We start from the raw sequence: 23928 nt of genomic DNA, 5'->3' as shown, positions 1-23928 counted from the left end.
TTTAATACAAGTAGTTGAAATTTTTTTCTATAGTAAGTTCTCTTTAGAACTTGTTTAATGATCCAGAAGTTGTTTTTGAATTTTAAACACCTTGTGTAATTTTAATTTATTTTATTGTGTTGTATTTATACATCTGTTACGTAATTGGTGCAAGATGCAAAATAGCCTTAGCTGCTGATATGGCATTAAGATCGCAACTACCTACCTACTGCTAATATCAGCCTATAATATCTTAACTCTCAGTTTAGACTGATTTTCATACTGATACAACTGAGTTTTAGAATGATACAGTGAACTATTATTTAAATTTGTAATCACTGTAAGCACGTGTGTATGGGTGCATCTTTATACACGTTCGAGCATGTATGTATGCCTGTGTGTGTGTGTGTGTGTGAGCGCCTGTGTGTGTTATCTCTGTGCAACTCTGTGTGTTTATCTAAGTGCAGGCATTATGGACCCTCATGGCCCAGCGCTGGCAGTATATGAGTTGCAGAGGAAAGAGCTTATCCACAACAGATCAACCCTGAATTACCATCTTCTCTCACATCTGGGCTTTTGTTCACTTTTTCCAAACTGCCAGAAATGATTGAGTTTCTTTCACTGTTTCCCCTCCCCTTTTCATGCTCTTTTTTTTTTTAAGCTTCCTTTTGTTAAACTACACAAAGACTGTTTAATAGTTTGGAAATCTAAGATAGTCAGTCGAACATGGGTGAATAGGGCAAAAGTTCAGATGGGAGAATAAGCTCTTTTTGGGCGTACAGAAAAGTAAATCCTCTCTTGTTTCAATACTGTTTTAGACTTGACAGACGTGTGATTTTTATTTTTTTTGTAATTCTTGTGTTACTGCCAATGTGTAGGAAATGTCTTGTTTGGCAACTTTGTGGAGGTTTTATAATAACTGTTATCTTTATTGAATATGTTCCCTGCTGAAACACTTAAGTTTAAGCTGGTTTTAGCTGGTTTAAAATGGTCTAAGCGGCCAGCTGTAAAGTACCTAAAACCCCTCTAAAAATCATCCTGGGAGACCAGCAAACTAGGTTAGCCTGGTTATTTTATTTATTTATTTTTCAGCAGGATGGTGTCAAAAAATAAATTAGTTTGAGAGATGTTTCTTCAAAGTCATAATACAATAATGAATATGCTGTATTTACAAGTCAAGGAAATCCATTTACTTGTTTCATTATTATTTGGTTTTATCTGCATATTTAAAGGCCTGATTGTCTGTATTACAGAGTGTTTATGGCCGATCTGACATTAGTTTTTATATTAAGCGCTAATGCAATGATAATTAAAGGCAACGAAGCCATGACACAGAACATGTCCGCTTGCCAAACAGCCCCACAGCTGATTTACCGTCCCTACAAACGACCTGTCCACTCACCCGCGAGATCTTCCCTTTAATTACACCATAGATTTCCCCCTGATGAACTCCCTCAGAATTAACACAGCCACGGCTAATTCCAGCCCCTCCTCTTTCTCCCCTCACTCCATGTATTATTGTTGTACAGAGAGCGCCAGCGCAGTTTAGCTACACAAACATTAGTATTAACGATTGGCCAGTTTGGAATTGGTGACAAAGTGCGGGCGGAGCGCAAAGTTTGTAGCCTGAAACCAATCAGGAAGTTAATGAGGAGAAAAATTACTCCTTTTCACCAGCACCCCTTAATTACCTCCACGCCAGAGCAGCGCAGAGAAGGAGAGGCAGATGAAAAAGAGGGAGGGCAGGAAGGGATGATAGGCACAGTCAGGTAATGAAGGTCAGGAAAGCAGATGAACAGGATTTGCGCGTCGCCCCTCCTGACACGTAGCTTTGATAGACTCGGTAGAGACTGTAATGTATTAGAATCATATGCATACTGAGATGAGCGGTGACCTGGCTCAATGCAAAAGCCACCATGCTTTTTTATAGGGAACTAACGTTTATGCTGCTAGGGTTTCGGTTTTACATTTACATAAAGTCATTTATTTAAGCAGATGATTGTAATCCAGTGTAACCCAGTAACTATCAGCATTTATTTAATGCCAGCCAGAACATATTTGTATTTTATATTTATATTAATACGATGCTGTTTTTCGTTGTGCACACCGGCACATGAGAAAGTCAGGACAGTACAGACTTGTCCTGCGCTATTTGCTCAATAGCCGTGTGCTCACGTAGCAGTCGGTCTTGCTCAATACGTGTATCTTCAGCTTGAGTGAGTTTGCTAAAGTAGCTAGAACACTGCAGTGTGTGATTCCTAAAAGGCAGCACTGTCTCTACTCTGTTGTCATGTGGAGAGCTGACAGCACTGCTCATACAGTTAATTGATGCTGTTTGGTTTAACGGGAGAAGCTGATAATCTCAAGAAAAGAAATGCTTCAACATTACTCTTTCTACACTAACATTGTGTTCTGTTCAAAGATTCAGCTTGTTCAGATATTTTTTGTTGGCAGAATTCAAAATGGTAACTTTTAAGTTGATAAAAGTAGCTTTTAAATACAATGGCCCCCAACATGTTTGGAGACTTAAATATATGTATAATTTCTGAGCCATTTTTACAATTATTCAAAATTCAAAACAACTTTCAAAATGGTTATTATTGGATGTACATTACAGTTCAAAAGTTTGGGGTTTGTAAGGTTTGTTTTAAAGAAATGAATACATTTATTCAGCATGGATGCATTAAATTGATCAAAAGTGACAGTAAAGACTTATACATTGCTATAAAAGATTTTTGTTCAAAATAAAAGCTGTTCTTCTGAATTTTATTTTTGTTGAAGAATGAGAACATTTTCCACAAAATATTAAGCAGGACAACTATTTTCAATTATAATGTTGAGCGTAATGTTGTTTATTGAACATTAAATCAGCATATGAGTATTGGCTGCTGACAATTCAGCCATCGCAGTAATACATTGTTACTTAGTATATTAAAATACATTCAGTTGTAATAATTTAGCAATATTACTGTTTCAATCAAATAAATGCAGCTTTGCCCTCAAGTTCACACTAGTTTCCTGTCAGAGTAAGCACAGGTGTATGTTCAGATCTATTGTTTATTGTTGTTTAAACTTTAACATTCAGATAAATGCTGCTTTGCTTGATATTTTGTTTCTAATCCAAAGACATTCAAATATTATGTGAGGTTTAAGTGTCCAAATATTCTTTGGCACCATTGTACTTTGTCAGTAAATGTGAAGATGTCAGGAACCAAAACGCTCGTGTTACATGCATGCTTCAGGTTTCATGTATCACAGATGCCATAATCAGATTATGCTCTGGCACAAAACTAAACACAAAAAATAGTTTTTGTCATGATCCATCTCATTTCAGTTTTCTCTAATGGAGCTCAAGACGCAGTGTCCATCAGCTCAATGATCAACCCTGAGAACAAGCTGGAGTGTGAGAGCAGCTCAGAGTCTGGAACCTTCTCTGTCGACTCCATCGTCGAGGGGCCAACCAAATGAAAAACCCTCATCTGCACCAATCTCCCATCTAATTGAATTGTTTCTGTATTTTAGCTAAAAGTATTATGATTTTGAAAGCAAACCCTACCTTATTGTTCAACAGTTTGTAGTTAGTACTGATCAGGTTGATCATTGTGGTGTTTTTCAACTTTTTAAGATTTTCATAGACATGGGTTGTTTTACTCTTAGTTTCTCAATGATCAGAAATACAGTTTTCAAGGCTGGCTATGTTTTATACTGTTTGAAAGCGTCAGTTTGTTTACTTTTAATGCTGCAGTTTTTAAAGATTAGAATGATTCATTTCCACTCTTTTACACTAGCGAAAGAAAAAGCAGAGCACAACGATTTATTGTCACATATCAGTTGAAGCTCAGTTTTGCTGTCATTGGCCTAATGGACAATCTAACTTCTTCCCATGACCTTCAAGATGCAAAGTGTATGAGCTCTTCTCCAGCATCTCCATTGAGTTGAGTTAGAAGAGATACTATTAAATTATGCTTCAATCTCACAGTGAATGGCTTGTTTATTTATGGCCATCACTAAAGAACATCATTTCACTTTTGATGATTTGCTTCTACCCTGTTCCTATGCAGGATCCGGCTAATGTTCAGTACTCTTCTGTGCTTTCTTTGTAAAATATGAAGCTGTGCCCTTGATTTTAATGGTGTTGGCACAGATAGTGTCCTCAGTCAAGTCACGAATAAATGGTAAAGGAGAAGAGGGACACAAAACTTTGTCTATCCTTTTATGCTCGGTTTGTTGCAGACGTATTTGTTATGACGGCATGTTTAACTACAAATGATGACATTTTTCAGTTTTTTGATCTGATAGAAATGAGCCATATCCACGTTAAATGCATTTTGGACATTTCTCAGTGTAATAAAATTTTTACATTGTATTTTTTTTATTATAGTGGAGGGCCATTTAAGATGCTTGCATCTGTATTTGTTTTGCATTTACAGAGACTTAAATTAATAGCCTTTGGCTTTTTCTAAAAATGAATGTAAAATCTTGTAGGAATATGCATACTGTATATTCTAATATTAAACAGTCAAACAGTTTCGATTTGGATATTTTGTACAATTGTTAGACTTACAGTTCACAGTTTGATTAATTTGTTCATTTGTTTTCCAGACGCTGGTTTTGTGTAAACATACTGTATTTTGCTCATGATGTGGTGAGCTCTTTTTCACTGACACCATGATGTTACAAATATTTGTATTATTGTTATGATTATAAAACAATACAAAAGCTAATTTGCAGTGGTTGTGTGTTTATATGGTCTCATGTTCAGTGGAAATAAAATCATTCTTGATGACCGACTTTCACAAGGCATGCCTGTTGAGAGCGCGTGATAAAAAATCTGAAATTAAAATTACTTGTATTTTCTTTGCTCTGCACCCTGAAAACATTCATTTGATTCTGCCCCATCTGCTGTAATCAATAACCTGACCATCTTGTGTTTTTTTTTATTTTATTTTTTTTATTAAATGCACTTACTCTTAATTTCATCCCTCAGTGGTTTTAGTGAGAAGAATGTGGAGTTACCTATATGGCTTCGGCATTATAAATCACTTCTGGAGAGCAGATTGTACAGCAGTATCGATTGATCCTGATATATCACAGAAATTTACTGTCACTTCTGTTTTCAATTAAAGATACAATCAGTCAGATAATGACTTAATTGGATTTTACAGTAGATTGAGTTTTATTGTCCCGTGCTTTACGAGTTTAGTTAAGGAAGGCCGCTTTATCATAGGCTGTCAGCGCTGGGCTCTGCCGTGCCGCCGTGTCCTTCTGTTGCTGCTTCAGGTTTGTGTTCCAGCGACAGCCTGAAAAGTGTCTGGATTTGTTTTCCTTGAGCTGCTATTGTGCCATCAATCACGCTGGCTGCATGAAAGATAAAGTCCCTGTCCCAAAGTCTCCGTGCATACTGGAGAGGGGGGGGTGCTGCTAGAGCTGCATTTTCTTAAGTCAGGGCTTTTGGATTTAAGAGAGGAAGAGGTCATCATAAAAGTGTTTGATGACTGTATGGTCTGAAACAAGGCCCGGTTTAATCTGTAATAATACATTTATTTGAATTGAATGCATTTTATTTCGAGGGGCTTGTAAAGATAATAAAGAAGATTACTGGACTGAGAGTAGAATAGAAATTGCAACATTAATAAAACCTTGACAGTCAAATTTATGGAGAACATGCGGTTGCTTGTTGTTTTGAAGTATTCAATATTACATATTTCACAAAAATCAGTGATGTAATTCCAAATCAAATATCACCATACTTGACATATAACCATCTGTTTGGATGACTAGAAATACTGTGCCTGAGTACAATATTATGGTTGCATATTATTTGCCAACATATCAATGGGACTAAAAGAATACAATTAGTGTTTTAAATCATTTAAAAGTAAACAGATTTGGGGAATTTTTGCATTACATCACTTGCTCATCAATGGATCCTCTGTAGTGAATGGGTGCCGTCAGAATGAGAGATCAAACTGATTATAAAAATACAACTCCAGTCCATCAGTTGACATCTTGTAATAAACACATCAATTCTTAAGGCATTTTTAACTTCAAACCTTTACTTATGGCTAAAATATGAGTCCCCGATCCATAATATTACTTTCTCCAATAAAAATGTCTGAATCAGGAGAGAAATATGCACAGATCAAGCACCATTTACAAGCAAAAACGGTTCTAAACAAATACAGTGGGTAAAATAAGTATTGAACACGTCACCATTTATCTCAGTAAATATATTTCTAAAGGTGCTGTTGACATGACATTTTCACCAGATGTCGGTAACAACCCAAGTAATCCATACATACAAATAAAACAAAAATAATTTCAGAAATTAAGCTATGTGTAATAAAATTGAATGACACAGGGAAAAAGTATTGAACACATGAAGAAAGGGAGGAGCAAAAAGGCTTGGAAAGCCAAAACACCAGCTGAAATCTATCAGTAATTAGAAAGCAATCCTGCCTCTCAGTGGAAGTTAATATTAGCTGATTCAGTCCCAACTGGTAGCCTATAAAAAGGTTTCTCATTATCAAGGTGTCACACAAGAAACATTTCATGATGGGTAAAAGCAAAGAGCTCTCTGAAGACCTTCACAACCTTATTGTTGCAAAACACACTGATGGCATTAGTTACAGAAGGATTTCTAAACTTCTGAATGTTCCAGTGAGCACTGTTGGGGCCATAATCTGGAAGTGGAAAGAACATCTTATTTCACCATAAACCAGGTGCTCCTCGCAAGATTTCTGACAGAGGAGGGAAAAGAATTATCAGAAGAGTTGTCCAACAGCCAAGGACCACTTGTGGAGAGCTTCAGAAAGACCTGGAATTAGTAGGTACAAGTAATGCACTCAACCGCCGTGGCCTACATGCACGCTCACCACACAAGACTCCTTTGCTGAAGAAAAAGCATGCTGAAGGTCATTTAAAGTTTGCTGCACAACATTTAGACAAGCCTGTGAAATACTGGGAGAATATAGTCTGGTCAGATGAGACCAAAATTGAACTCTTTGGATGCCATAATACACACCATGTTTGGAGGTCAAATGGCACTGCACATCACCTCAAAAACACCATACCAACAGTGAAGTTTGGAGGTGGGAACATCATGGCGTGGGGCTGTTTTTCAGCATATGGCACTGGCAAACTTCATATTATTGACATTCTTGATAAAAATCTGTTGCCATCTACCAGGATGATGAAGATGAAAGATGAAACAAGGGTGGACATTTCAGCAAGACGATGATCCCAAACACAGCCAAGGAAACTCTCAATTGGTTTCAGAGAAAAAAAATAAAGCTGCTAGAATGGCCCAGACAATCACCTGACTTGAAATCAATAGAAAATCTATGGAAAGAACTAAAGGTCAGAGTTCATAGAAGAGGCCCATGGAACCTTCAAGATGTGAAGACTGTTTGTGTGGAAGAATGGGCCAAAATCACACCTGAGCAATGCATGCAACTAGTTTCTCCATACAGGAGGCGTCTTGAAGCTGTCATTACCAACAAAAGCTTTTGTACAAAGTATTAAATACATTTCAGTAAGCGTGTTCAATACTTTTCCCTGTCATTCCCTTTTATTACACATAACATAATTTCTGAACTTATTTGTTTTGTTTTCTTTGTATGTATGGAATACTTGGGTTGTTACCGACATCTGGTGAACATTTCAAGTCTACTAGTTTCTCCATACAGGAGGCGGTCTTGAAGCTGTCATTCCCACAAAAGCTTTTGTACAAAGTATTAAATACATTTCAGTAAGCGTGTTCAATACTTTTCCCTGTCATTCCCTTTTATTACACATAACATAATTTCTGAACTTATTTGTTTTGTTTTCTTTGTATGTATGGAATACTTGGGTTGTTACCGACATCTGGTGAACATTTCAAGTCTACAGCACCTTTAGAAATATATTTACTGAGAAAAATGGTGACGTGTTCAATACTTATTTTACCCGCTGTATGTCTGCGTTTTATTTATTTTTTTAATGTGGATTATTGTAATGTTTCAGCTGTTTGAACTCTTATTCTGACGGCACCCATTCACTGTAGAGGATCCATTTGTTAACAAGTGATGTAATGCTAAATTTCCCCGTATCTGTGAATGTAACAGCACGAGTTTCAGCAACCCTTTTTCCCAGGCACAAAAGTTGTAAATTAATACAGTAACTGTACAAATAAGCAGTAAAAAGTCTGATTGATTGGATGAAGCTGTCAGTCAGTTACTGACAATGTCTTAGTTATTGTTCTAACTTAAGAGTTTCAGTTGCACTTAGTTGTATAATTTAAGCCATTAGAGTGGGTTATAATGGCAGAGAACTATTTTGTTGTCTACCTTTGTTCATGTTGAGATGGAGAGGGTGTGGGCCCTGTCAGAGTCTCAGTGATTTGGGTGCCCTTGGAGGCTCTGCCTACACAGAGAGAATAACCAGACATTTCACTGGACAGATGTCCTGTCATTACTCACAACATTGAAACTATTGGCTGCCTGTCAGAGAGCCGCAATGAAAGAGCAGCCGATTGGCTCTCAATAGACAGTTCACAGACTCAACATTGAGTCCATTCATAATTACCACTATAAACCTCAATCAAAACCGACAGGAAGTACAAAAAGAGCAATCAAATTAAATAAAAGAGCATTGCTCTGCAGAAATCAAACTCTATAAAAAATATATACTTCAGTCTTACTAAGGTTTTTTGTATTATTTTTTTTTACATGTGTTAGAAAGGTATTCAGTCAAAACTGCAGTACAATAAAGTGCAAATATTTAGATTAAACATGATGTTGGTGGATGTCAGTGCTCAATGGCTGAAACCTTAGAACTTCTTACAGGCAGAAATAAGTCATCTTTTGTGTCTGTAACCTATGGTAGCACTATTGTTTCCGCTGAGATTAATCTCTATTATTCTCATTTGTAAATTGCCGAGATAACTGCATTTGCTAAATTAATCATGTAAAAGTAAATTATTAGGGAGTGCCAGTACCTCCCACACTGAATAGTTGACTATATCGGTTTAGTTTGTGTCATTTACTCAGTTGATGGTTTCTTGGATCTTGGACCTGAGACTCTGGCTTTATTCTGTCCTTCAGCATAAAACAGCTTTTGGGCTCCACATAGATACAATCTAGTGCTGTTAACAGTGGTTCACTTAACCCTCAGAAAATGTTCATACAAATCGTAACCTTTCACCATTAGAAATTAAATCACTTTTTTAAAAGCTTCTTTTATTTTTAATTAGTGGTATTATAACTTCATTATTCTTAGGAGTATTGTTTCTCTCTTTCCAAACATCAAACTTTCCTTCTCTATTCTCTCCCATGTCTTTCAGAAATTGTTCTCTCAGGAGTACTTACTAAAATTATCTTCCGAATGGATTTAATCTGTAAAACTGTCATGTAGACAGAAAGAAGATACCATATGTGTATATAGATACATCTTAATCAGATTTTTTTACTGGTAGGCCTTTGGCTTCATTCATTTTCTTCACCATATGTATACTGTATAATTAATTACCTTCAGAAGAGCCAGATATTTCTTTCTTTCTTTGCTGGTTGGTTGGTTGGAATTTTATGCTTATTTAATTTAGCGTTTATATCTCACACAAGACTAAAGTCAAACAAGTTAATCAAAAACACTCTCTTTACTTGTAAAAATAAAGCATTATAGTTGTTAACAAATGAATTGTACTCCCTTTACATTTAGAGGATTTGTGTAGATGGTATTCTATGCTCATCTTCATTTCTCTTTGTTCATTATATCTATGTACATTAATGCCAATCACATTCAACATAAAAAATTGTATTTTACATAAAATACTTTTAATGTAAAACATATTACATAAATATGAATGCATGTATTTAAATATCAAAATAGTCTATTTTGTTCAACAATATGTTGAGTTTTTTCTCCTTTTCTTCTTCTTTTATTTATTTAATAAAAAACAGTTTTTGAGAGAGCGAGAGAGAGAAATAGATTTTTTTTTTATGTAGCCTATTCATTTTCTGCAGTGTTGGTGAGAAACGTAAATAATGTTATTAGCATTTGTGTTGTCCTCCCACTCCCCTTGCTGTGAATTCCCTTGGCCAAACACAGACTGCATGCGGCATTATCGTCACCTTGAAATTTCATCTGCTATTTTCCAATTAAAAGCTTAATAGCCCTGGAAACCGAGTTCATGTGGTGAAGTTTACCGTGGCCCCCAGTTCTCAAAGTTGTGCTGCTGGGATCCCATTACGTGCTTGAATAAACCCATTTAGGAACAGAAACGGGACTCGAGGGTGCCCGGTGTTGAGTTTCACTGGACTTTAAAAGCGATGGGCATCATGTTAAGAAAGGTGTGCTGCAATTGACACCCTACATCGCGCGCCAAATTGCATTTAAAGTCTATGTACAGTATGTTTACTGTGTGCACAAAAACAAATAGACTTGTTTAATTGTTGACATCGCCCAGTTCGCTTGATTCAATTAATTTTTTCATCTGATCCTTTCAGAATTCATTTGGTACAAGCCCAAATCATATTGCTCAATTAACTCTTGCTGCATGTCGGACTATTCAACATTTTTCATGGGAATAAGTTAAGAGCTCATTCAAATGCAAACCACCATATTATTGTCGCCTGTGTTTAATTCGAATTCACAGCGTGAGGTTAAACTAAATACCAAAGTGGTTGCAGGATTTTCATGAAAAGCGCACAGCAGTTATGGGAATTCTTCTCTACATTCCCAGTTAATTCTTGAAATTACTGCACTCCTAAGAGCCTCCTACGATGTTGAAAAATCGCTGTGGGTCCGAATTCAAACAACCAGTGAAAATGATAGATTATTGTTGTTTATTTTATTATAATTCTCTCTATTTTCCGCAGTATGCGTACAAAAATTGAAACCTGTTAAAACCTGTACTGTGAATTGAATTAGCCAGTTTAAAATAATGTGAATTATAGGCCTATTCAGTTTCTTTCATGGGGTCGACGTTTCAAGATCACTTGTCAGTTATTTTCGGTAGGCTATTTTGCTAATTAAGCTCGTTTCACGGAGCCCATTTGTTTCTGGTATACAGTTAGCAAACACTATTTTTTTGTTTGTGATATATCCTACTTGTGTTGTGTAGGCTACTTGTAAATGTTTAAAAAATAAAAAAGTGCCTAAATAGATAAATAAATAAATCACAACAGTAGGTTCTGTTGATCCTGTACAGTTCCTATGCAGACTATTAACTTTTGCGGTTATTTATAAACGTTTGAAAACTTAATGAAACACAGCTGTTTGTAAGTAAAGACAATACAAACGTTTGAAACCCCTGAAGCCATTTATATGTTGACTTCTTTGGGAGGGCTTCAAGATTTCACAGGTCAGACATGTGGCTAATTAAAAAAAAACATTATTAAAAATGTCAAATGTATGGCTGTTTGTATTAGAAGGTTGCGTGTCGGCAAAATATCCCACAAAATTCTAACTGTAATTATAAAAGCGAGACATCCTCCCTCCATCCAGTGTCAGGGGAATGTAAATTGCTCGTGACCGTGATGTGAGAAATAGAAGTTATTCGTTAGTGCGTGTCAGATCGCCTGATGCACTTCTTTATTGCGGAGCGAAAGGTGGATCCTCGTCTTAAAGAGTCAACACCTCTCATCACGAGTGTAGCGAGCAGCAGAGTAGCTTGATCTCTTGACTATACTTGACAGCACTCTTCCTCTACATCTTATCTGATGCACTTGCGCCTCTGGCACCTTTGGAAACGACTTGAGAAATGAATGGCTACGGATCGCCCTACATCTACATGGGGGGCCCGGTGTCCCAGCCGAGAGCGCCACTCCAGAGGACCCCCAAGTGTGCCCGCTGCAGGAACCACGGGGTGCTCTCCTGGCTGAAGGGGCACAAGCGTTACTGCCGTTTTAAGGACTGCACTTGCGAGAAATGTATTTTGATAATCGAGCGACAGCGGGTCATGGCGGCTCAGGTGGCGTTGAGGCGTCAGCAGGCGAACGAGAGTTTGGAGAGTTTGATCCCAGAGTCTCTGAGAGCGCTGCCGGGCATCACGGTGGGGAGCGGAGAGCAGAGTGCAAACCCACGACCAAGCGACATAGACCTACGCTGGAGCTCAGAGACGGTGACCCCTAAACCGCCGCAAGGTAATCGCTTGTGTTAGTTACACAATATTTGAGACATTGTGCTCTTTTGAACTTCGTTTTAGGAACGCTAAAAACAAGGTGTATTGCGTTTTGCACGTGGGAAGATTCTCTCAAAGTAATTATAATTAATCCATTCATTTTTATTAATAATAATCCTATTAGCCTATTTTTATTATTGCTATAAAATGTATTATAAAAACGAAACAGAATGAGCTTAACAGAGAACACGACTGAGTTCTCTTGAAATAACTTCACAACATTAAAAAAAATCACAAATATCTAACAAAAATGTATCTTTGCAGTAGTTTCAGCAACAGTCTCACTGATCGAGACAACATGATAATGCAGAATGCGGGCATTTTTGTTTCCTGGAAGTATATAGCCCGTTTTCCTAAACCGGCAAAAATACACTTATGATAAGAACTGTTTTTATTAATGTTGTTCTAATTAAAAATTCAGTTTATTCTTCTCATTATGGTGTCGTTACTGAAATTTTAACAATCACAAACACGTTTATTACACCAAACATTTTTTCACTGTTTGCGTTAGATACATTAGATTAAAATAGCTACATCCCAAACCTGAAAGTTCTGCTAAATTATTTAGTCCGAATTATTAAAACACAAATATATAGACAATCCGGCAATAATCCGAACGAAATGGCATCGGCACCATCCGTCATAAACTTGGATCCTTGAAAGTTTATTATTATTATTATTATTATTGTATTCTGTGATCGACAGTGCACATTGGAGGTAGTAATAGGGTAGGCCCTGTCGGTCATTTCAGAGGAAGGTCAAGCTGAAATGCAAAGAAAGTCCGAATTAATGTAAAATGTTTCTATAATAATCCGTTTGCAAAACTGTAGTTAAGTGGAATCGACGAGAGATTTTTCACTGCCACCGCATCAGCGTTTTTATGTGAACAGCCAATAAAGTCACCCATTATAAATCACAGCAGTGCTGACAGGTCAATAGCCTAAATGTTGCACTTCTAGTCTGCAGAATCGGACAGTGTTTGAGTAGCGCGTTAGCTGGGCTTTAATGTGTTTAAAGTTAAGCTTTTAACTTTAGCTATTTAAAAAAAAAAAATGCCAGGCCTTCAAAGATTTAAATGAATGTTACAGTTAGATTGACAGTTTTTTAATTATGTTGACTGTATAACATTTGAATGTTGCTGCAGCATCACTGTATTACCATCTTTGATTATACAGTACATAATGCTCATGAGCTTTTTGCTTGTGTGTGTTTTCCAGACCTAAATGAGGACATGTCTGGTGAACAGTCTGGTGGAGAGAATGGTGGTAGTGCCAGTGACAGAGAACCAGAACCAGCCAGCTCCCCTGAGGAGTCCAAACCTAACCTGTGTTGCACCCCTGACACCTCAGACCCATCTCCCCAGGTTGAGGAGTCCCGCTTTGGCCCGTCTAAATCCTGCACCGACCCAGAACCCAAAGCTGACAACCCCAAATACTCCCCTGAGCCCAACGTCCTCATCGAAGGCCTCTCAGGCTCTGTATCTCTCCCTTTCAGCCTGAGGGCCAGCCGACCTCCACTGGAGGTCCTGAAGAAGATCTTCCCAGCCCACAAACCAGCAGTCCTGGAGCTCATCCTGAAAGGCTGCGGTGGGGACCTGGTCGGAGCCATCGAGATCCTGCTCTCCAGCCGTTCTACGATGAAACCAGAAAAGGTTCTGTCTGAGAACTCAGATGCTCTGGTACTCCCCTCAAACGGCCATCTCTTTGAGCACCCGCTGAGTTCGTACCCGGTCTCGTCTTCCAAGTGGTCGGTCGGTTCGGCCTTCCGTGTTCCCGATTCCCTGCGCTTCTCCTCAGAGCCTTCTGCTGGAGTTGTACCAGGCCCTCTTAGCATGCCGCTCCAGCACGGCTTCCCCCAGCCGCCTCGATACCCCCTCATGCTGAGAAATTCATTGAGCCGTGGCCAAGCCGGGCCCTTCGTGCACAACGATTTGACTCTGTGGAATACCATGACATTACAGCAGCAGTATCAGCTGCGCTCACAGTACATCCCTCCGTTCTCAGGCCCCTCAGCCGGAGTGATCCGCAGCTCACCGCTCCTCACCAGCAGGCCCACCGAGGAGCATCGAATCAGCATCCAGGAGGACAGCTGTCCTGTCATTGCCAAACAGAGCATGTTTGCTGCAGATGAGGAGTATGATGAAAGATCTGACTCCTCAGACTCTAGGATCCTGAACACTTCCTCCTAACTCCTCAGCGGTTTCAATAGGTGGAAGGAAAAAAGCACTGAAATATGTTTCAAATGGGTTCTTGAAATGATACAAAAGAGACACTGCTCATCTAGGAGCGCATTGAAAAGATATACAGTGCATTACTTGGGGTATTGTATTTCTAACAGATTCGAGGTTGCTGTGCCAACTTAATCATGTGTGGAATAACATTAGCTTTAATTTTGGGGGGAAATCATTAAGGTACTATTATTTGACCAAAAAGTCTGAATAACTTAATATATTTGAGCACAGTGATCTCTATTTCCACTTTGCATGAAATGTACCATTGATAACAGTTTAATGTAAAAATATTCCAGCAGTCCTGCATGTAAAAGTATGGCAAATAAACCTTCTATGTACTGTTATTGTCACTGTGTTTGCCTTAGTCAAATACCTACATGTATTAGATATCAGCAAAACGAAACAAACTCTTTAAAATAAAACAAAGAAAGAAAGAATTATAAAACTGCCTTAAAATATAAAGCCTCCAGGATCCTGAACACTTCTTCCTAACTCCTAAGCAGTTTCAATAGGTGGATGGAAAAAAGCAGTGAAATATATTTCAAATGGCTTCTTGAAATGATACAAAAGAGACACTGCTCATCTAGGAGCGCATTGAAAAGATATACAGTGCATTACTTGGGGTATTGTATTTCTAACAGATTCGAGGTTGCTGTGCCAACTTAATCATGTGTGGAATAACATTAGCTTTAATTTTGGGGGGAAATCATTAAGGTACTATTATTTGACCAAAAAGTCTGAATAACTTAATATATTTGAGCACAGTGATCTCTATTTCCACTTTGCATGAAATGTACCATTGATAACAGTTTAATGTAAAAATATTCCAGCAGTCCTGCATGTAAAAGTATGGCAAATAAACCTTCTATGTACTGTTATTGTCACTGTGTTTGCCTTAGTCAAATACCTACATGTATTAGATATCAGCAAAACGAAACAAACTCTTTAAAATAAAACAAAGAAAGAAAGAATTATAAAACTGCCTTAAAATATAAATAAAACACGTCTTCAAAAATTAAATAGCAACTAAAATAATAAAATAAAACTTAAAGGGACACCTTGTAATTAATCCCCCACAAATTCAGTTCTCATGCCTACTGCAAAGAACATTTATGCAGTAAGTACAGCTGTAAGGCAGGCCATATCTTATTATATTTTATTTAATTATGTAACAAGTCTACCACTAACAATAGGCTACTAAATAAACTTCTCGTCCTCGTTCTCTTATCATTCCTAATAAAATAACATTCGGTGTTTATTATCTGATGATTTACGTTATTTAACATAAATGTGAAAACCGTGATTATAAAATGAACGCAGTGTATTTTTCTATTTGGAAAAAAAGTCTTTCAAATGGACTAAAGTGTAAGCGTTTATCAGTGACGACATGCGCAGAGAAATGAGCTAACTGCGCCATCTAGTGGACATTCTTAACAATAGAGAAACTTTCAAAAATAGTCCTGCTTCCAAGTGTGGCATTTTTCGTAGAAACGTAACTCACACACCTATCCAACATCAAAGGCAATTCTAAGCAATATGTGGAGACAATAATATGTTTAGAATGCATTATTTTATAGGAAACATGAAGATTCAATTACATTAAAATCATTACGGTAAATTAAATTCTCCATGTTAAAAAATAAGAATTATTCCATCATCTTTTTGTCGAATTATATAATTCATACTGTATTATTGTTGTTATTATTATTAATAATCATGCCTCACTATGAAAACATCAATAATGACTCAATACTGTCACGTGATATACCTTGTGTACAAAAGAAGACATTGCGTCATTAAAGTTGTTATAATTTGCTTTCTAGGCCTACAATTCGACACTTTCGACACGACAATTCGTTCTGATGTATAGGCTACTGTTGTAGCGATAATACGTAACTTATAGGCTACATTCATTCAGAACTAAATGGCGTTTTGTTGTGACTTGTTGTTTATTTAAGACGCCCTGTTTAGTTTCATACTGTTTATAAAAGTACAATGTGATGCTAAACCAGCGGTCGCTGAGTTTGCAGGTGTTGCAGTTCTATTTAACACATCTGTTGACTTAACTGAGCGACAGCTTTTAATGCTGACATTTGAATTTGTGCCTCTAAGTCAACAAGGCCCTGTGTTCTGGTATACATCAGCCGGATAGACAAATTATGAGTGGTTAAGCATTCAGCAGGTTGCACGTGTTGCCGATCCATCAAGCGTCTTCAAATGCTAAGTAACATAACAGGGAATTCAGTGAACTCACAAATCTCTAATCTACACTCCGATCAGGTTACATTGTAGTGTGTAACTCGTGACACACCCTGAACCAAACCAGAAGGCCTGCCACTGATCATTGGTTGTAAATAAATATCCTCGAACGTGTCTGAGGGCGTTTTAACCATGATGGACCTGCATTTTCACTGTAATAGAAAGTCAACTATTGAATAACCTGACTCCTGAACAATGCAGGCTACTAATATACACACACAGGCCTTGCTTCTCAACACAAGCTAGTCAGCAAACAAATATAGCCTGTACATATACTTAAGGGAAATAACGGGATGACAAAGAACCGAAAAAGTCATTTTTGGGTAATAAAACAACCACTTGCGCAGGATATTCTATAAATCTTCACGCATAGGGATTGCTAAACAATAAAGACACTGCGATTTTTCTCCGTTTTGCATTGTCAGATGTGTTTAGAAAAGGAAAAAGAGAAGATCAAAGCATTCCACATGGGGAAATTGCACCCTGGGTAGCAGTTGGGTTTGCTGGCCGTAACCTTGATAATAAATTAAGAGGGAAGAAGGGCGAGTGGCAAAGCTGCACCTGCACGGCAAACATCTTCACCACATGTGAGTAACAGAGATGACGGAGCAAGACCAGACAGACAATTGACCGAAATCACCCTATAAATACCATCCTGCTTACCTATTAAAGAAAAATGTGTTGCCAAATTCAAAGAGATCATTTCCCTGGATAGTCTAATATAAACTAGTATGAACATTTTCTAAATCCTTATTAACTCTTTTATTTATTTATTTACATTTGGTTATGATAGTAGACTATATTAATGTATTGTCTTTAATATACAGGCCTATAAAAAAATAAAGCCTAGACGAAAATGTTCATGAATGCATTGACCATATTCTGGCGCCATAGGCTAGCTATTTTTTCACGAACGAAAAAGAGACTGTGAGAGATGACAGCTTGTTCTATGCATTGTATTAGTCGATTATTCGGCTGACGCAATAAAAACGGCATTTTCCCCCAATAAATAATGGAAACGTCTTATAGGCTAGTCTACGAGGTACAAACTAGCCTACAGTGAACCGAATATAGGCCTATCCGCGTTTTATGAAAATAACCGAGCCTTCAGTAAAGTCAATTAATTATTATTAATATTATTAGCCTATTCAATCTATATATTTTTAAAAGGCCTTATTTAAATATATATCGACAAAATAGGTTACATACATTTCGTAATAGGCTACAAATTGAGAAGGAAAATATTGTGGACAAAATGCCGCTCTGGATTAGAAAGCCTAAAATTGTGTGCAAACTCAAACCACATAGGCTATTTGTTGTTTATTTAAACCAAACAAGCTTTACTCTCCCACGTCCCGCATATGCTGCAAACCCATCACGAACAGTAGCTGTGACATTCTTTAGTGTCAGTTGATTTGACTTTGTTTTGAGAAACACCACACATGCTAGGTCGATCGGGACAAAGAGAATTGTGTTTTGTGTAGCCTTCCCGCATGCTTAGTCAATGTTTTTGAAGTATCGCTTGTTGTGTCAACTGTCATATCACGCTCTATCTAGAGCTGAAAACTGTGTGTAAATGCATCCCCGAAGGGTTGTGCATTGTCAACAGCAACTCAGAAAGATATTAATTGGTGTAACAAGAGATCTAGTGTCTTGTTAACAGCCAAACAACCGCTTCTTAACATTAAATTATTATTATTAAGTCTCTCGGAACTGCAGTCTTTATATGAATAATTATAGTCTATTGCAATGTAGCCAAAATACAGACAAATGTCTTGATTAACAAGATGAGTAATTTTAAATTAATATTTAGGCTATTCAACGTTTTAAGATGTGGTGTGTTTTAAGATAAAAAAAAATGAACACATTAATGCTCGTCTAATTCTTATTAGCCTAATAGGCCTATTTATACAATATTTATATCTTATTAAAGCAAAAAAACAAAAACAAAAAACACCTGTATGGCAACGCTGTTAGGCGCATTTGAATAAAAATGAAAATCCATCGCCAGTTTTTGCATTCACCAGCTGTAATTTGAATATTGTCAATTAGTGGTTACTTTAGCCACTGCAAGCACATTAACGAAATATTACAAGGTAACTTGCAAAACGCTTTTGCTATAAAATTAAACATCATAATTTTGTTGTCCAAACATTCAATGGTAATTTAATAAATGTAAACCGAGAGTAGCCTAATAATCACAAAATATGAAAAGCGTTTATTCTTTAAGCTACCGCCAAAGTGTCAAGTTTGTATTTTTGTTTTATTAAAGTTTTTTATTAATACTACTCAGTGCCGTGTCTAATCTGGAAAAATAATTTAACATAAGCTACCTGATGGTATTAGCAATAAATAAAAGCCTATATGTAGGCCTATGTGCCGAGACATGGGGGGTTGAAACTAGACGTATTAAACAGCTGAACCCCCATTGTCCTGCGTGATTAATTGATAGTTTCCTAGGAATGTTTTATTTGTAACTTCACCCCATTAAGAACTCCGTTCAGAGAGTGATTCCGATTCCAGCCAACGGGGAAGCTCCTTTCTCATCATGCCAATCGGGACATGCTGTCACACTCCTTCTCCTGATTGGCTCGTTGTGAGCGGAGCTTCCCCATTGGCTGCGGCAGATTTGCTGCGCGGATCTTAGAGTTGAAAGGCTGAGAGAGGCTCATCACATCGCAGTGACAGATCAGGTAATGTCGCTCACTGATGTTTATGTGAAGGTGGCCTGATTTCCCCTGGAGCAGCACTTCTTATCGCTTCAACAGCTCTGGGTTCTAGTCTTATACAGACTCTTGGATATCCACTTGTGATTTTTTGGTCTACATTGGCTAGGTAAGTGTCTCTGAAAAAAACTCGGAATGCCACTAATATATATATATTTTTTACTATATATATATTACCAAAGCGGCGAGTAAGTCTGACTGATGACCAAAAAGCTTGAGGTAGGCAGCAAATAGGTGACGTATTCGTCATTTTGGCACCCCGGGGCGGTGGAGAACAAATCTAAAAGTGGTATGGGGCAAAGGAAATATAATTTTAAAGGGAATAGTTCACACAAAAATAAAAATGATGTCATTTATTTGCTCTCATTTTGTTCTAAACCATTGTTTTTTGTTTTTTTTGCTTCCATGGAACGCAAATGGAAATATTTAGCAGAATTTCCAAGTTGCTGTTTTCCAGACATTATATTTGAGATGCTATTATATATATATAAATTTTTTTTTAATTATACTGTAAAAAGTCAGAACATAAGTTAATTGCTGCTTTAATTTTGGAAAAAGTAAAATCCAAGTTACAAGCTGCAGTGCTAAATTCATTTAATGTTTTGAACCTAGTGCAGATCTAATTTGACTCTTTGAAACCTCAAGTAGAAATGGCAATAATTAATTGACACGTTAAATTAGTTACAAATATTTATTATAGACCTCCTACATAATTTACTAATTAGTCCTCTTTTCTTCTGGACAGCATCTATTTAGACGCGTACTGAAAATGACGGATCTTTCCAGCTCGGAGTTTGAGATCGACGTGGAGGGCCTGGAAACGGAGAGCGATGATCAGGCGGTGTTCACCGAACCCGGGGAGGAGGACGTGGGGACCAAAGACGACGACAAAACCAGCCGCTTGAACCTCGGCTCTGGAGACCAGCGCAAAATGAGCCGCACTCCGAAATGCGCCCGCTGCAGGAACCACGGCGTGGTGTCTTGTCTGAAGGGGCACAAGCGATTCTGCCGGTGGAGAGACTGCCAGTGCGCGAACTGCCTGCTGGTGGTGGAGAGACAGCGCGTAATGGCTGCTCAAGTGGCACTGCGGAGACAGCAAGCGACTGAGGTGAGAGCAAACTAATGCAATTCTGAACTGGCTATTTAGACCGTTTATTGTTACCAGTATCAAACTGAGGAGAACAAAATGTAAGACTAAAAGCTCGAGGAAGTGAAACAAAACGGGGGAAAAATAGACTTTTCTGAATGTAGTCAGTCAGATCAAGACATTACTGCGTTGCAACAGTAAAAAAAAACGGTTTAACCCCCCATAATCTGATCCTAGATGCTACTTTATACAGTAAATATCTTATAAATATTTATCATTCAATTTTAGGACAGAAAGGGAATATCCGGGAAGCAAATTCCGGTGGAAAGAAGAAGTATATATCAGCGACACATCCGTCCATCAACCATGCTGGCAAAAAGTATTTTAGAAGGTGGGTTAAAAAAACAAAACAAATTGCATGCATAAACTAAGAACTCTTCTTTGCTTCTTATTAAAAGCTGATGGTTGGTCTATCTGATCTTTTGCCCTTTTTTTCTTCTCTTCAAAACTAATTTTACCCCTCTTTTTCCCTCTTCTCTCAGCCTTTCTTGGACGTCTGTCCATTTCATATAATTCACTTGGTTCCTCTGGATATTTTCATGGCGTAAGCTTCTCTCAAATACAGCACATGTTTAGCTTCTTATTATACATAATAATTCAAAAAATATTAAAAATAAAAACTGTGCATGATATTATCAATGCTCAAAATTTAATCAACACATTAATGTGTATACTAATAATTCCACTGGAAAAAAAGGTTTTAAATTCGTTTAGAAATTCTTAACAACAAAAAGTGGCATAAATCATATCTGCTGTTATTTGTAAATGAAACCAAATTCATCTTCTTCATTGACAGGATATCGTCCAGTGCAGAACGACCCGTTTCTGGGTGCCAGTCCTGCTCTGCCACCTCCTCTGAGCGACCGCATGAGGAAGAGACGAGCCTTTGCTGACAAGGAGCTGGAGACCATCATGCTGGAACGAGAGTATAAAGAACGAGAGCTTCTCGAGTCCAGCCAGCCCAGCTCTGCCTCGCTCTTCCTCCCTGGCAGTATGGTCCATGCTGCTGAGTATAACTCCTACAAGACGGCCTTCTCATCCTCCTCGGCCTCTTCCACGGTCGAACCTTCTCCCAAAGATCTGTGTGGTTTTCTGCCCGGCTGTCTGGATCTCTCCCTGCAGTATGCTGCCACAGGTGGGACGACAGCTAACATGGAGCTCATCTCCTCCAATGTGAGCGTAGCAACCACCTACCGCCAGTACCCGCTCTCACCGCGCTTTGTAATGTGGCCGCGGGGCAGCAGCGGTATTAGCGATGCCCTGTTATACCAACAGTGTCTCTTGAACGCCACCGCAGTCCAGAACTTGAAACCTGGAGCTGTTTGGGATCCAAAGATGATGACCTCCACCGAGAGCCACCCGCCCGAGCAGGAGCCGGCCGCGTCCAGGCTCGAGGGCTCTCGAGTGGCTCCAGAGCCGTGTGACCTTCAGCCGGGGCCCAGAGAGGCTCAGACAGGACTCGGCCAGAACGGAAATGCCCGTTCAGCCTTCTCGCCTCCTAAGAGGGTGTATGGACAAGCTTTCCTTCCACACGCAGGGAGCCATGAGCATGTGATCAACAACATGAGCAAAGACACTGCCAAGCACACACTGTCCATGAAGCTCAACTCCTTCCATTCCCTCATACAGCAGACACTCAATGACAAGAATCCAGAGATGAGTGGGCCGTACTGTAAGGAACTGCTGGAGGAAGCAGCGAAAAAGTTCAGGGAGGGTACTGCCAAAGACACAGTGGGACTCAAAAGCTCAGAAAGAGCGGGAAAGGACCTTGTAGCAAAGCCGAGGAGCACCAAGGTCACCGCAGGAGAGTCTCTGTCATTCTCAGTGGAGGCCATATTAAAAAGACCCGCACTTTCTTTAAATCATTAATGTGTATACTAATAATTCCACTGGAAAAAAAGGTTTTAAATTCGTTTAGAAATTCTTAACAACAAAAAGTGGCATAAATCATATCTGCTGTTATTTGTAAATGAAACCAAATTCATCTTCTTCATTGACAGGATATCGTCCAGTTCAGAACGACCCATTTCTGGGTGCCAGTCCTGCTCTGCCCCCTCCTCTAAGCGACCGCATGAGGAAGAGACGAGCCTTTGCCGACAAGGAGCTGGAAACCATCATGCTGGAACGAGAGTATAAAGAACGAGAGCTTCTCGAGTCCAGCCAGCCCAGCTCTGCCTCGCTCTTCCTCCCTGGCAGTATGGTCCATGCTGCTGAGTATAACTCCTACAAGACGGCCTTCTCATCCTCCTCGGCCTCTTCCACGGTCGAACCTTCTCCCAAAGATCTGTGTGGTTTTCTGCCCGGCTGTCTGGATCTCTCCCTGCAGTATGCTGCCACAGGTGGGACGACAGCTAACATGGAGCTCATCTCCTCCAATGTGAGCGTAGCAACCACCTACCGCCAGTACCCGCTCTCACCGCGCTTTGTAATGTGGCCGCGGGGCAGCAGCGGTATTAGCGATGCCCTGTTATACCAGCAGTGTCTCTTGAACGCCACCGCAGTCCAGAACTTGAAACCTGGAGCTGTTTGGGATCCAAAGATGATGACCTCCACCGAGAGCCACCCGCCCGAGCAGGAGCCGGCCGCGTCCAGGCTCGAGGGCTCTCGAGTGGCTCCAGAGCCGTGTGACCTTCAGCCGGGGCCCAGAGAGGCTCAGACAGGACTCGGCCAGAACGGAAATGCCCGTTCAGCCTTCTCGCCTCCTAAGAGGGTGTATGGACAAGCTTTCCTTCCACACGCAGGGAGCCATGAGCATGTGATCAACAACATGAGCAAAGACACTGCCAAGCACACACTGTCCATGAAGCTCAACTCCTTCCATTCCCTCATACAGCAGACACTCAATGACAAGAATCCAGAGATGAGTGGGCCGTACTGTAAGGAACTGCTGGAGGAAGCAGCGAAAAAGTTCAGGGAGGGTACTGCCAAAGACACAGTGGGACTCAAAAGCTCAGAAAGAGCGGGAAAGGACCTTGTAGCAAAGCCGAGGAGCACCAAGGTCACCGCAGGAGAGTCTCTGTCATTCTCAGTGGAGGCCATATTAAAAAGACCCGCACTTTCTTTAAATCGGACATCCCAGTAAGGCTTCCTGTAAAAAAAAAAAAAAAAAAAACAATCCTAAAAGTACTTATTTTGTACTGACTGTATATTTATTCACACACACACGCACAAACATATACATATATTTGGAATTTTAGCAGAGAAAAGACAAAATCATTAATCTAAGCAGCATCTAAAACAATTGTTGCCGCTTTTTTGACACATCTGTATATATAAAAATGTACATACCATCTCAGACATGCATGTTGTACATTATAATACATCATAATGTGTAGAGTATTTAAATGTAAATGTTAATTTTGCTACTTTAAAAGTGTCAATAAAATGAAAAAATGTTTCTATATTATTTTGTAGTTGTTATATTATT

The 23928-nt window shown here is 38.8% G+C and overlaps 3 protein-coding genes across 5 annotated transcripts in view; all 3 read left to right on the top strand.

Annotated features, from left to right (window-relative positions):
* LOC107681432 (doublesex- and mab-3-related transcription factor 1-like) overlaps positions 1-3527 on the top strand; it is a 28148-nt gene extending 24621 nt beyond the window's left edge. The window contains exon 5 of one of the 2 annotated variants that reach the window (XM_016477739.1): positions 3314-3527. In XM_016477739.1, the coding sequence (XP_016333225.1) occupies positions 3314-3447 (134 nt within the window). In that variant the 3' untranslated portion in view covers positions 3448-3527. The remainder of the gene's footprint in view (positions 1-3313) is intronic. The other variant, XM_016477745.1, reaches the window with a different exon arrangement.
* Positions 3528-11719: 8192 nt separating this feature from the next.
* On the top strand, positions 11720-14327 carry LOC107681426 (doublesex- and mab-3-related transcription factor 3a). Its single transcript, XM_016477727.1, has 2 exons — positions 11720-12101; positions 13357-14327. Exons 1-2 carry the CDS (start codon positions 11720-11722, stop codon positions 14325-14327), a joined length of 1353 nt encoding a protein of 450 aa, XP_016333213.1.
* Positions 14328-19334: 5007 nt separating this feature from the next.
* On the top strand, positions 19335-23800 carry LOC107680513 (doublesex- and mab-3-related transcription factor 2-like). Of its 2 annotated transcripts, XM_016476421.1 has the most exons (5): positions 19335-19463; positions 20100-20462; positions 20730-20832; positions 21298-22347; positions 23552-23800. In XM_016476421.1, the coding sequence occupies exons 2-5, from the start codon at positions 20124-20126 to the stop codon at positions 23581-23583; spliced, it is 1524 nt and encodes a 507-aa protein (XP_016331907.1). In that variant the 5' UTR covers positions 19335-19463; positions 20100-20123; the 3' UTR covers positions 23584-23800. The 2 variants fall into 2 exon arrangements, with proteins under 2 accessions (XP_016331907.1, XP_016331915.1); XM_016476429.1 differs by lacking the exon at positions 21298-22347 and having other exon boundaries at positions 22502-23800.
* Positions 23801-23928: the final 128 nt, after the last annotated feature.

Source organism: Sinocyclocheilus anshuiensis, unplaced genomic scaffold (assembly GCF_001515605.1).
Source record: "Sinocyclocheilus anshuiensis isolate Anshui unplaced genomic scaffold, SAMN03320099.WGS_v1.1 scaffold697, whole genome shotgun sequence".
NCBI lineage: Eukaryota > Metazoa > Chordata > Actinopteri > Cypriniformes > Cyprinidae > Sinocyclocheilus > Sinocyclocheilus anshuiensis.
This window is presented reverse-complemented; position numbering and strand designations above follow the sequence as displayed.

Excerpts from the sequence above, each read along its gene's own strand:
- LOC107680513 (XM_016476429.1), top strand. The coding sequence starts at position 20,124 with ATGACGGATCTTTCCAGCTCGGAGTTTGAGATCGACGTGGAGGGCCTG. Across the intron at positions 20,463-20,729 it reads GGAGACAGCAAGCGACTGAG|GACAGAAAGGGAATATCCGG; the intron begins GTGAGAGCAAAC and ends ATTCAATTTTAG. Across the intron at positions 20,833-22,501 it reads GGCAAAAAGTATTTTAGAAG|GATATCGTCCAGTTCAGAAC; the intron begins GTGGGTTAAAAA and ends CTTCATTGACAG.
- LOC107681426 (XM_016477727.1), top strand. The coding sequence starts at position 11,720 with ATGAATGGCTACGGATCGCCCTACATCTACATGGGGGGCCCGGTGTCC. Across the intron at positions 12,102-13,356 it reads GACCCCTAAACCGCCGCAAG|ACCTAAATGAGGACATGTCT; the intron begins GTAATCGCTTGT and ends TGTGTTTTCCAG.